The sequence below is a fragment of the Lissotriton vulgaris genome, chromosome 2_2 (assembly GCF_964263255.1).
Source record: "Lissotriton vulgaris chromosome 2_2, aLisVul1.2, whole genome shotgun sequence".
Taxonomy (NCBI): Eukaryota; Metazoa; Chordata; class Amphibia; order Caudata; family Salamandridae; genus Lissotriton; species Lissotriton vulgaris.
This window is the reverse complement of record NC_141688.1, coordinates 123,391,070-123,403,743: the sequence shown is the minus strand read 5'-3', so window position 1 is coordinate 123,403,743 and position 12,674 is coordinate 123,391,070. Positions and strand designations below refer to the sequence as shown.

General features: G+C 43.5%; 1 protein-coding gene across 2 annotated transcripts in view; it reads left to right on the top strand.

The window, feature by feature from the left end:
- SCAPER (S-phase cyclin A associated protein in the ER) overlaps positions 1-12,674 on the top strand; it is a 3,157,511-nt gene that overhangs the window by 717,907 nt on the left and 2,426,930 nt on the right. For both annotated transcript variants that reach the window (XM_086959426.1, XM_086959427.1), the window contains exon 10: positions 546-776. In XM_086959426.1, the coding sequence (XP_086815552.1) occupies positions 546-776 (231 nt within the window). The remainder of the gene's footprint in view (positions 1-545; positions 777-12,674) is intronic.

Here is a 12,674-nt window from a genome sequence, read left to right as displayed (position 1 = left end):
TTCATCCAGTCTAAACTTCCCACCCTCCCTCTGTGGTTTTTTTCCCCCCTGGTTGGACCTGGTATTCTCAGCGCTTGGACGCCTCCGGGCAACAATTTGCGCTATACAAATCCACATCCTAGCCTATCCTATCCTATGTGACCTTTCCTCCTGAACCTTCTGTTAGGCGTATCGATTGTCTGTACCTGGTTCAGGGTTGATGGACAGCCCCTGTAGTCTTTAAATTCTTACTAAACGTAGCATAGTGAGTAAAAGTACAGTGCTTCAGAGAAATATAATGGAAGGATGGGGTGATGCAGCAGATGGAGGGTGGTTATGGGAGTTTGGGCTAATATTGTAACTTCAGATTTACTAAATGTTATTTTCCCTGCAAAATGAGATGTTTGTCTATGTGTCATTGTGAATGTTTATATTGTTACCTCTGTGGCTTTTTTTTTTTGTTCTTTGCAGTTGCATTCACCTATGAAGTTGGTTTTAATATGAGACATTAGCTTCAGCATTGGGTGATTTTCTTCTTTGACCAAATGTTACAATTTTTATCTCAGTTTACAGCACACCATTCGCCTTGCGACTTTGAGCTTTCCATGAAAGAAAATGCTAACCTGCCAAGCTCTGAAATCCCTGTGGTTCTCATAGATCCTGTATCTACTACCAATAGTATAGAGGCGGAGTCATCCCTTTCATCCTGTCATGATGATAAGGACCTGGCACACAATGTACATCTCCTAAGTGAAATGGACCCCTCGGACCTTTCAAGTGCAAGTGGTGCACGCTTGGTAAGAACACTTGGGATTCATTTTAGATATTTACCCTTGTTATGGGGTCAGTATGATTTTAAATGGGTTAGTTGTGGAAGGCCATACTTTAAGACCCTCCTGCCTCTAATAAGTAACATAGTATTGGAATATCAAAATCAACCAAGTTACTTTCTAACTCCCTCTTATCTGGTTAAGAACTCAGCTTCTCAGACAGATAAATCTGTAGGAAAATTAAAAATGTGAAATACAGTTACTATTATTAGTATAATGAAATTTTTTTTAAAAAAATACCTTGTTAACATTCGCCCAAAGGTTAGGTGTATGTTGGATTCAGGATAGGATCATTTTAATGCACAAGGTTATTTTAAAGTAATGGGGCCTAATTAAGGGACGTTTTAATTTACAGGTACATGTGGGTTGAAATGTTAGGGTGAAAGTAAAGAAGCAATTGGGTCAAGTTTACGGGCTTTTAAATGTTAGCGATGAGGTATCAAAATGCTCATAGCACAAAGTTATCGATTAACCCCTTCCATGCTGATGACAAACCCCAGCCGTCATGCACTACGGTGCTCGTGTGCTGATGACGGCTGGGGTTCGTCACGGCCCGCCCCTGTTCGTGTTGTTTACAGCACACCAGGGGAATCGCGGCCGCATGGAAGGGGTTAAAAGAAATAGTATCTGAAAGTAAACAGTAGCTTGTTTAGGAATACACTAAATTTAAATAATATTTAGTAGGTTTTTGTAGATTCATACAAATAGGTGGGTCACAGGTGCAGCATCTAATTACTTCCCTGTACTTGATAAGGCCTTACTTTCAAAAAAGAAGGATGAAATCCGAAATCAGTAAAGGAAGTTTCAACCAACTCTAAAAGGTTTTCAGTAAGTTTGCACAGTAGTTGGTGCAGGTTTGTGTCTGAGGTTTTAGAGCTTGGATTTTTTAAGATTCGAGGCCTAAGACCCAACACCTCTGTAGTGTAAAAAGCTGTAGGTGAAACTTCGAAATAATTCCTATCCATCTTTAGAGGAGACTGCAGTTCGAGTGAGAATCTAGCAAACTATAGATCATATTATTATTATTTTTAGTTTTTTACTGCATTCATGTGACCAGAGGAAGCTATAGTGTGCACAGGCATGCCACTGAGAAACATATTTAATGAATGGTACGTAGGCTCAAACTGTTGTGTGCAACAGGTGTTTGTGGAATGATAGTAAACTGTTTTCTTGGAAGAGATGTGGTAGGAAAGAGTTCCAGAGTGTATAGCCTTGTTGGTGTAGTGATCTTTCACCAGACCATTTAAGATTAGGCTTAATTTTTTAGATAAGATTTTGGTAAACTAACTTTAAGCTTCTAATTGGGGAGTGCAGAATAAAATGTAGGTAAGGTAGACTGGCGATGAGCCATGAATGCCTTTCTGAACCACAGAAAGGGTTTGACCTTTAGTTGACTGGCAGCCAGTTGAGAGATTTTAGAGTTAGGACATAGTGATAAAAACCCTGCATGCTACAGATGAGTCAAGCAGCTCATGAGGATTCAGTTGCTATGGTTGATGCAAGAGAAGGCAACAGATATGGTGATAGAAAAACCTCTCTTGATTTGCAGATGTGGTAGGATTATATGGAGATGGAATAAACACGTTTGATAACAGCTTTGAAAAGAGTGGGGAAGGAGATTCTTGTTAACATTAGTTCCCATATTTCTGACAGTTAGATTGAGGGCCAACGGTTGGGAGACAATTAGTTGTCAGAATATCTGGTGACTTAGTACCAAAGCGGAGGACCTCGGTGTTAATGCCATTAAGGCATAACCAATTGTTCATCTTCAGTGTTTGCACTTTTTTGTGGCACTGATGACATCAACAAAGAATCAGAGCTTCCATGATTCTCCTGGACCTGCTCAGAATGAGAAAGAATAAAGTGTCCTGACACTTTGGTACCAGAAGAGTACCCTGGTGCATGTCACTTTTCCAAGTTGTCTTTTTCCCACTACTAGGAGCACAAAATGATTTGGTAGCTGAATCAGTAGCTGATGATAGCAGTGCATGCTACCAAAATTGTGTCATTCCTTTTTTGATTCTTTTAAAGAGTTTGTGCTTAATGTGTGTAGAAAAGAGAGGAAGATCTACGCAAGTTGTTGATTTTAAGTCCCACACAAGTAGAACATATTAATTTCCAATTCTTGAATTACTTTTAACAGTCGACAAACCCCAAATTTGTAAACCGTGCAGAACTCAGAGGTGAACACACCCATTGGTTTTAAGAATTGGAATCATATATCTAAGGTGATAAACATACTTTTGTGGCCGCTAAAACAAGGTAGGATCGTTTTTAAAGCACTAAATGTGGATTATAGGTCATTGGCTGTAAAAGCCTCTGTATACTTTCTTGCCTTTGATTGGCCGTAACGGTTATGGACTTGAGGTCAGAAGACTGTTGGAGTGAGAGGGCTTGAAAAAAGGTTTATCCTTGGCTTGCAATGCATCAGGAACCCTTTCTTATTAGACTCTGTTTTTCCATATTAGTATTTCACTGTGCACCACATGGAATATGACTTTTGGTTGATGAAAAAATAACACTTTTACCTCGATTATTAGCCTCTTGTGGCAATCTGTTTTACAAAGATGCTTAATAAATGTACCGAATTACACACTCATTATATTCTAGACACCATTTCAGATGTCTCCTAGAGGACATAGAGATAACACGGATAATTACAATGAGGGTGAGGAGTCTATTCATCTCAACGCACCTTGCAGAATTGCTATTACCAATTCCATAGAAACTGTCAAATTGGAATCTCCAGGGTAATCTTTTAGCTCTCACTTGAACAAAACCTGCAACTCTTTTGTAGGGGTTAGGACATACAGTATTGCAACATGGCACTGGGGCTCAATTTACAAACCTTATAACTAACCTTATTGGCAGGCAATCTAAATTTAATTGCACAAAAATGGACTGCATCTACCTCAGGTGTCTCCAACCGGTAAATCACAAGCTACTTCGCTGTCCCATCCAGAGTGGCTCGTAGCCTCGAGTTCATTTTGAAATACGGCTGGGTCAATAAAGTGTTTGCATTTCTCTTTTAAAGTTAAAGAAGCCCGTATTTGTTTTAGTCAGGCCTCTTGAGCTTCAGATATACGGGCCTGAGAATGGTCAGTGCTGGATTCTGTTTTTTGGACCATGTTAGGGGCACAGAGCTGAAGGACTGATGTATTTAACTCTTAAATAAAAATTGATGTCAATTCAATATTGGAACGTGAGAACAGAATGTTTCTGAATGCTTTTAAATGGGAGAAAAATAAAAAGAAGAGTTAATTGAATTATTGAGTTTACTCCCTAAGGGTAAAGGAGGACTCCACTCAGTCTTTATTGTATTGGAAATATAAATGGATCTCAATTTGGATATGGTTACAAAGCACCTTGTTGGTTAAGCACCATGCATTCAGTCTCCACATCCCACAGCCAGATGGACCTACATTGCCAACCAGAAGTTCAATGAGGAAATGGTCGGACAGTCCCCATGGAAGAATGTGGGTCACATATAATGAATGAAAATCCGACTGTGATATGAAAAGTAAATCAAAGAATGCTGAAAAGAAAGTATAACACCTCAGGAAATTGTAGCATGTTTGCCATAACATCTGCTGATCTTCCACGTCCTAGTGAAATAAAGTCATGGAGTAAAGCGGAACCTGTGTGGGGCACCATGCAATGCTAATTCTATCAAGTTGTAAATTCATTAGCCTATTAAAGTTGACTCCAAGTCCCAACAATCCCTGCAGTGCCTGAAGCAGTATTGAGAATAGTATTTCCAGGAAGGTAGAGGGCTGCTGGTCCACATATATTGAGACATGTCAGTTGTCCCTCCAATGTTTCTGAAAACTTTAGTTACCTCCTTGAGTGTCCCACCAAATACACTGGACTTAGAAGGGAGAATATCTTCTAAGGTGAATAGTGACATTTGACGGTCTAGTGGAGCTTAATTGGTACCCTTTGTGGAACCAATATTGTCTCAGTGTATGGTTTCTGAAGCAATAAAACACAGAGTGTAGCAGTTTGTAACATTGCCTCTATTTTAATCTGGTTGTTCAGCCCATTACCATTCCAGGATATGAATTTCAACTACAACTGCTGTTTTACCATAGAGTTATCCATTGTCAAATGGTGTGAGACTGGTTAAACCTTTTAGGGCCAAAGACAGGGCCACTGCTTACTGAAAGATGTGCAGAACCAGTCAAAGCATCTAAGACTCAAAGGGGAGGGGAAGAGCCAGCAAGCGCACAGCTGTTGGGGAAGTTATCATGCACATATAAACGGGCATTCCACTAGCAGAAACCCCTCCTACAGTCAAACACGCAGACGACCGGAATTGGTCGAAAATCAACACCACACTACTTGAGGACCACCTGTCTAAGTCCATCCCAGAACTGGACAAAGACTGCAGCTTAGCCTCCACCCAAATTGCAAATTGGATAACAGCTGCGACTATGATGGCGTCACCGAGTAGCAGAAAGACAGCAAAAAGGAAATCTCCATCTCAGCCATGGTTTACTAATGAGCTAAGAACCCAAAAGAAGATATGCAGGAAAGAGGAAAGGATATGGAGGACGAACTATGATCCCGAAATGAGAGAAAATTACAAATCCTCAGTAGCTACTTATAAAAAATTGATATTAAGTGAAAAATGTAAATACACATATAAGATAGAGGAAGCGAAAAACTCAAGTAAGGAACTGTTTTCCATAGTAAAAAAGTTAACCAAGGAAGACAACTCTGCACCCCCCGAGATTAGCTCGGCATTCTGCAATACCTTGGGCCAGTTCTTCATAGACAAAGTGGTTAGCGTGTACGAGTCCTTTAGAACCACGGGGCAGTCAATTGACCACCAGATACCACAGACCATTGAGGGCCTATTTAAATTTGACCCTCCATCAACTGAACAGATCAGCCAGGTTGTGACGCAAACTAAGTCCGGAGGTACCTCCGACCCATGCCCTCCCAGGATAATGCACCTTTTCCCAGAACTACTGAGTGAACAGCTAGAACTGCTCTTTGAAGTAATAGTCAATACTAACAAGTTCCTTGAGACTTGGAAAACTGCATCTGTTCTCTCTTTACTAAAGAAAGCCACCCTTGACCCTCAGGAGCCGAGTAGCTATAGACCTATAGCAAGAATACCATTTGCAGCTAAGGTTCTGGAAAAGGTTCTGAATAGGCAATTCTCCCAATTTTTGCATGAGAATAATCTATTGGACCATTCGCAGTTTGGCTTTCGTGAAGGGCATGGAACTGAAACAGCCCTGCTGTCTGCCACTGGGGAACTGAGGTTTATTTTAGACGCCGGGGAGAATGCCGCCCTGATCTTATTAGATCTTTCGGCGGCCTTCGACACGGTAAACCACAACATCCTACTCTGCCGGGAGTATACGAATCGGCCCAAACTCTAATAGCATCCTACCTGTCCAACAGGACTTTCACGGAGGAAGTAGGGGAGGCTAAATCCAAACCTTTCAGTTTCCCTTGCGGTGTGCCACAGGGGTCGTTGCTAAGTCCCACCTTATTTAACCTGTACTTGGCCCACCTTGCGGCAATAATAAGGAATCATGGCTTCACACCAGTCTCCTACGCCGACGACACACAGATTGTGGTATCAATCTCAAGTAACATCAAGGAGACGGCAGAGAAATTTAAAAAATGCATGCAACAGATCTTCCAATGGATGCAGGCTAACTGCTTGAAATTAAACGGGAGCAAAAGTGAAGTTATGCTATTAGGGACAGACATACAATCTTGGTCACAGGAATAGTGGCCGGAGTGCCTAGGACATTGCCCCATCCCAGTTGATAAGGTCAGAAATCTGGGTGTACTCTTGGACGTCAAACTTACGTACAAGGCACAGACGAACAAGTTAGCTTCTTCCGTATGGTACATACTTAAAACAATTAGGAATCTCCTACCTTTTATCCCCCTCGACTCTTGCAAAACGGTGGTCACAGCTTTAGCGCTGTCGAGGTTGGATTTTGGAAATGCACTATATGCAGCGATTCAGGTCAAGCAATTGGCGACATTGCAGCGTCTTCAAAATGCAGCAGCCAGATTGGTGCTAGACATCCCAAAGTACGAACCAGTGGCACACAGGTTGACGGGCCTGCATTGGCTGCCAATTCCCAAAAGAGTAAAATTTAAGTCCCTTTGCCTGACTTACAAGGCACTCCATGGAACAGGATGCCAGTTCCTGAAAAATCACCTGAAATGGTACGAACCCGCTAGGTCCTTGAGATCCAGCCAACTGAAAATGATTCAGGTGCCAAGATTCAAGCAGGTCAGATTGGGTGGGAGAAGCTTCAGACTGCACGCAGCCCGGCTCTGGAACCAGCTCCCAATATCAATTAAAAATTGCCCTTCCTTGTACTCCTTCAGGAAAGAAATAAAGACGTGGCTGTTCACCACAAGTCTCTGAACCACACTTTGAGAAAGCAGGTTCCTGGTCACTTAGTGCCAAGACGCCCATGGGCATACGCGCGCTTTACAAATCCCAAAATCAAATCAAATCACATAATTAAGATGAAGCTGATGGTGCCCTTATCTCCATACCTATCCCACTTGTCCAAATGTGCACATGTTAGTGAGCCGCTTCATCACCACATGCCTAATAGGAAGGGGGAGGACAGTCACAGACTATCAATAGAAATGGTCTGGAAAAGGGGGCAGCAAATGTCTTAGCAGTATTAATCGAGGCTGAGCCACCTTCTCAGCAACACCTCTGTGCATCAAGACCACCTGTGCTTACACTTCCCTGAAGCAGCTCCTCAGCCCCATGGATGCATAGCTCAAGTACTCGCAGCTGATAGGCCTCGGCAGTCCCGTCCCCTCTACCCCCACACCTATTCATGGGAGACATTGCTCTGTCATCAAAGGCTGTTCGTGTTGGGAACAGCTCCTGCTGCAGCTGGGCACTTTCTCACCCAATGTCACAAACTCCACAACCAGTTTGCCTGCCAAGTATCCAGATAGGCCAGTCCCACTTCTGCAGTGGCGCTGGGATTAACCAGGTGGCAGTGTAGTCAACCACAGACCCTACAGAGAAGGCTGGTCCCAGGGTCAAGATTGTGGCTCCCTGTAGTTGGCCCCACTGAGTGGACCATCCAGCCACGCTACTTGAAGAACGGGTTACTAGCAGAATGCTGACAGAAAGTGACAAGCATTCATACCGTAGTGATAAGATAATGACCTTGAGTATCCAGAATGTTGAAGGATTTCATGGGCGCCCATTGCAGCCCATTCACAGTGTGGCTTCCATCTTAGTCTTCCAGGCTATGCCCCTGGTAGTCCTCTTATGGGTTTGAATTGATATAGATGTAAATGGAGTGACTAGGAGTACAAGTGTGGAGTGACCTGGTCTATGGACAGTACTGTACTACCCAAAGCAGTGTTAATCAAATCGATCTAGTAAATGGTAGGATATGTACTGATGTCTTTAAGAAGAGTGAAGGAATTCGAGCTGTGCAATGAATGTTTGATCTAAGCTTGGCAGTAGTGTTAATCATTTCAAATTGAATAAGTTGGCAGGATGGCTTTGTGAGCTGATGGTTCACAGTGGGCAAAATATGGTGTTCTGAAGGCCCACTCACGGTATGATAGTCCCCGCCTTCCATCCTTACGATTGTGTGTAGTTTGAGTACCATAGATTTGGTAATAGTAACATATGATGTTTACAGTGCTTAGAATTGGCAAACGTGTTGTTTTTGCCACTACGTTAAAACGAGTTATTAGTGAATTGAGTCAAGGACACCAGTAGATCTGTGAACTAGTGAATATATTGATCGATGGCGTGTGCGAAAATTAAATATGTCTTCCTTTTCAAAGAATTGAGAGCATATCCCAGTTTTTGTGTTGTTGATGTAGAAAGTGGAAGGAGGATTAGTTGTCCGATTAACAATTTCAGCAAAGGTTCTTTGGACCTTTTTTACTAGGTTGATCTCAGTTTGCTTTCATTTTTCTTTATGGTCAGTGAGTTTTGTTTTTGAATGTATTAGTACACCTGTCTTGATATCCTGGTTAGGTACGAGACTGAAGAAAGGAAACATTGAAATACTAAAACAGTGTGTATTTCTGTCTGACAGAACCATTATTACTTTATTTATTACCCACCCAGGTTCTGAGGGTTACAGGGTCACCCCATTACATGTATTGACTTACAAAGATCAGTCATAAAAAGTGCATGTTTGTGTCTGTGTATGTATGTATGTGTATATATAAATATATAGCCTCATCCCGAGCCTCTCATGCAAAACACACATCACACCATACTTATGGGAATGTCATGGGCTCACAATAAACAAACTCACACAGTTCAGACTCCTCACTCACACATTTAAAGCCCTGTCTACGTGTACAATGACGTCTCCTTCACTCAACCTTTCGACACCACCGCTTTGCCGGAATTCTACTTGCACACATACTACAAATGTATGTAAACAAATCTATAGTCAGGCCTTTTGTACATCGCTCCTAAAGCGTGGAGTGACTTTCCATTACACATCAGAGCCGTTGAAGATCTGGTGTTTCAGTTACTTTGCCCAAGATGTGAAAAGATATATTTGTAAATCTGTTCTATTTTCTTTTAGAAATGTTTTCATCTGTCATCTTTTTTTTTACCTCTTCTTTCTCCACCACTGTTAAGTTTTATCCTGTGTAGTACTATGTGAATTGACTGTACTGTACTGTATATGATCTCCCAAAGGTCAGTTGATAGTGTTTTAATAAACTACAAACTTGTTGTAAGTGCTAAGTATGGTATGACTGTGTGGCAGAGACTTCGTAGGATGGTGCAATAGTTGTGGTTTCTGAAATATTGCCTGAAACGGAATGTGGAATTTACAGAGGACGTTAGACATCAAACTTGGAGAAGAGTAACTTTTACTAGTCTGCACTTAACTCATCTTCACTGAAAAGAAAGCTTTCTGTAAAATTATTGCTGCAGCTGAATGAATGGATATGAAAATGTTTTTAGCAGTGTGAGAAGTTGGCCTGGTATATGATGTTCACTATTCTAGTGAGCACCTTGCACGAGTCCAAACAACCCTTATGGTGATGGTTGTAAAGTCAACCTTATAGACCAGCATTCCTAGTGGTAGCATGGACAAAGCAGTCTTAGGCTAAACACAAGAGGGCATGTGAAGCCAGCTGTTTTACCATATGTAACCCCTTTAATATCAAATGAAAGGACACCACACAGGATGTATATAAAATATATATTTATTTCTAAACAATCCCTCTGAACTCTTTATGAGGTCAGAGGCACAAGCACATAACAAGATACTTAATCAAAATACAATAAGTTGCACAAAATACAGTAGGGCCCTAGGGGCACGCTAAACCATACACTAAAATAGTGGTATAAGTACCACTGCTCGGAAAATGAATAGGCCTAGGGCCTTGGGAATCACTGGGGCTACGCTGTACTACCAAAGGATAGGAAGCAGTAGGCTCACGAGAGGTGTGTGCAGAGTCTTTACTCACATGCAAGTTACCATAGAGTTTGTATGGAAACGAAAGAGTTAGAAACTAGTTCTTTAAGGGCACTTCTAACTGGACTCGATGAAAGTTACTTGAAACCTAGACACTTGGATAGTCAATACCCACAGGAGCACCGGAGTACTCGCGTTACCTCACCCACAGGAAGCGGGTGCATAGGTGTCAAAGTGTGTCCGGTTTCGTCGCTGAATCCTATGGAGCCGTGAAGAAAGATGCTGTAGGCAACCAGGAGAGAAGTGTCCGGTTGGATCTAAGGGCGGATCGAGGATGAAGAGTACCTGAAAGCAGAGGGGACAGAGTCTGGGTCACTAGCCAGTGACCAGGAAGGAACCAGGCGATATCGCGACGCAATCAGGTGATGTCGTGAAGCTTGTCTCTGCCGCCACGTGGTCCAGGAGGCGTCAACGACGACCAGGAGTCGGGCATGGACTGTCCCACAAAGGCTCTCGCTGTCGGCGGTGTCTGCTTCCGGATTGGAGTCAACAAGCCTTGGCAAAGGCAACCCACGCAGGAATCGAAGTTGGTTTCTTAATCAGACCAGCAAGGTCTGATGGGCTGCTTCTTTTTTAGGGAAGCTGGGGCCAGTCTGGAGCAACCAGACCAGCGGTGTAAATTCAAGGTTTCGTCGTCAAGATGGCCACTAGCCAACGGGCAAGTGACCGGACAGACGCGTCGAGCAGGAAAATGCAGAAGGGCCCCACGCATGACTCTTGGAGTGTGCAGGGCTGATCTTTGGTGCAGATGATGCTCGGGGCTGGGGCTTCTCAATCCCAAATGCACAGAAAGCAAGTCGCTGACTTTTCAAGATGGCCGGTCCCACGTCTCGCGTCGCCTCCACGGGTCTCAGCTGTGCTGGGACAGTGGATCGGGCTGAAGGAAGTCTGGAAGTCCGGTTCTTGTCAGGCTCTGTGCTCGGGCTCCGGCGGGAGCGTCGACAAAGCAAGACGTTGATCGCTGGATGGTGCCTGCTTGTGCAGGGTGGTCACCCCTTGACCACAAGGGAGATTCCTCAGTCTTCTATCTTCAGGTAGAATATCGAAGGTTCAGAGTTTTGTTTCAAGTTTGTCAGGATAAATCTAAAGTCTTGGGACTCGGCTCCTACCTATATACCAAATCTTGGGGCTGGATTACCTGCTAGGTCCCTCCAATGGGTGGGACCAAGGAAGGGGGTGGTTACACCCCTTTCCCTTTGTCCAGTTTCGTGCCAGAGCTTGGGCTGGAGTGCCCCAGCACCGATTTGAACTGGACTATGCATGGGACACCGTGTGTACCCCAGGCAGTGTCTCATTTCTTTCAGCCCTCCCTGCCCCAATACACAAGAGCCGGTCTGGGGTGGTGCTAGCACCTCCCAAGACAGGAAACCTAATGTCCAAGCCTCCCTCCCTGGAAGGACTCCCAGCAGCAGGAGGTCAGACTCGTGTCTGTGGCAGCAGCATCCATTTTGTGATGCTGAGGCTCTGGTTAACTTTAACCGGGATTAGTAGGAACAACATGTCTTCTCCCTCTAGAAGGGTGGAATGCTACCCCGTCACCAGAACTGGCGAGGGGGGTAGTATTCCAAAGCGTATGACACCTTACTCGACATGTTTTGATAAAGCCAAACCAGAGTTAGCAATTAACCGCAAGGTTCATAATGCAGTTAAGAGTATATGGTATGGCTACATCCTAGAACAGCTATAAAGACATGGTTCCGAAAGCTGCAGACAGGCTCAGCTCATGCTAGAGCACCATCTCACATAAAACCACCAAGCACTCTGCCTCCAGGATTGTTAAGGCCTGCCATAGGAGTGACTTATAGGTGTATATGTGTCTAGATATAAGGTTAGATATAGGAATACTATATCTAAGCAAGGGGTGATTACCCGACCTTGCCCCAGCTGAATGATCAGCCAGTTGTGTCAATGTGAGTGGCCAGCCAGGGGTGGCATAATACATACTGCAGCCCCTGGTAGGCCTTGGATGCACCCATGCCCTGGGTACCTATAGTACACTGTACAGGGGCTCATAAGGTGACCCAATGTCCAATTGGTAATGTACCTAAAGTACATGGTATTGAATTTAGAGAGAGCACAGCTGGTCTGTGGGTCTGATTAGCAGGCCCACAGCCACATTAAGTCGAAAACCAGTGAAGCAAAAAGCAAAAGAGTGGGGTGACCATAGGAAAGCAGACCCTACTCTCCTACAAGCAGCACGCTGGCACGCCACTGTGTGACTCCCCATTAGTTCTGTACTGCACCAGAAGCTATGATTCTCCAGTATTAGGGGTGTCTTTCATAGATTCGCATGCTTGAATATTCCCCGTCGTCGAAGTGGGAGTCCCACGGTACGTAAAATATATATATATGCTGCAAAGCTAGTCTACTCCACAACTTCTCTCCAAAA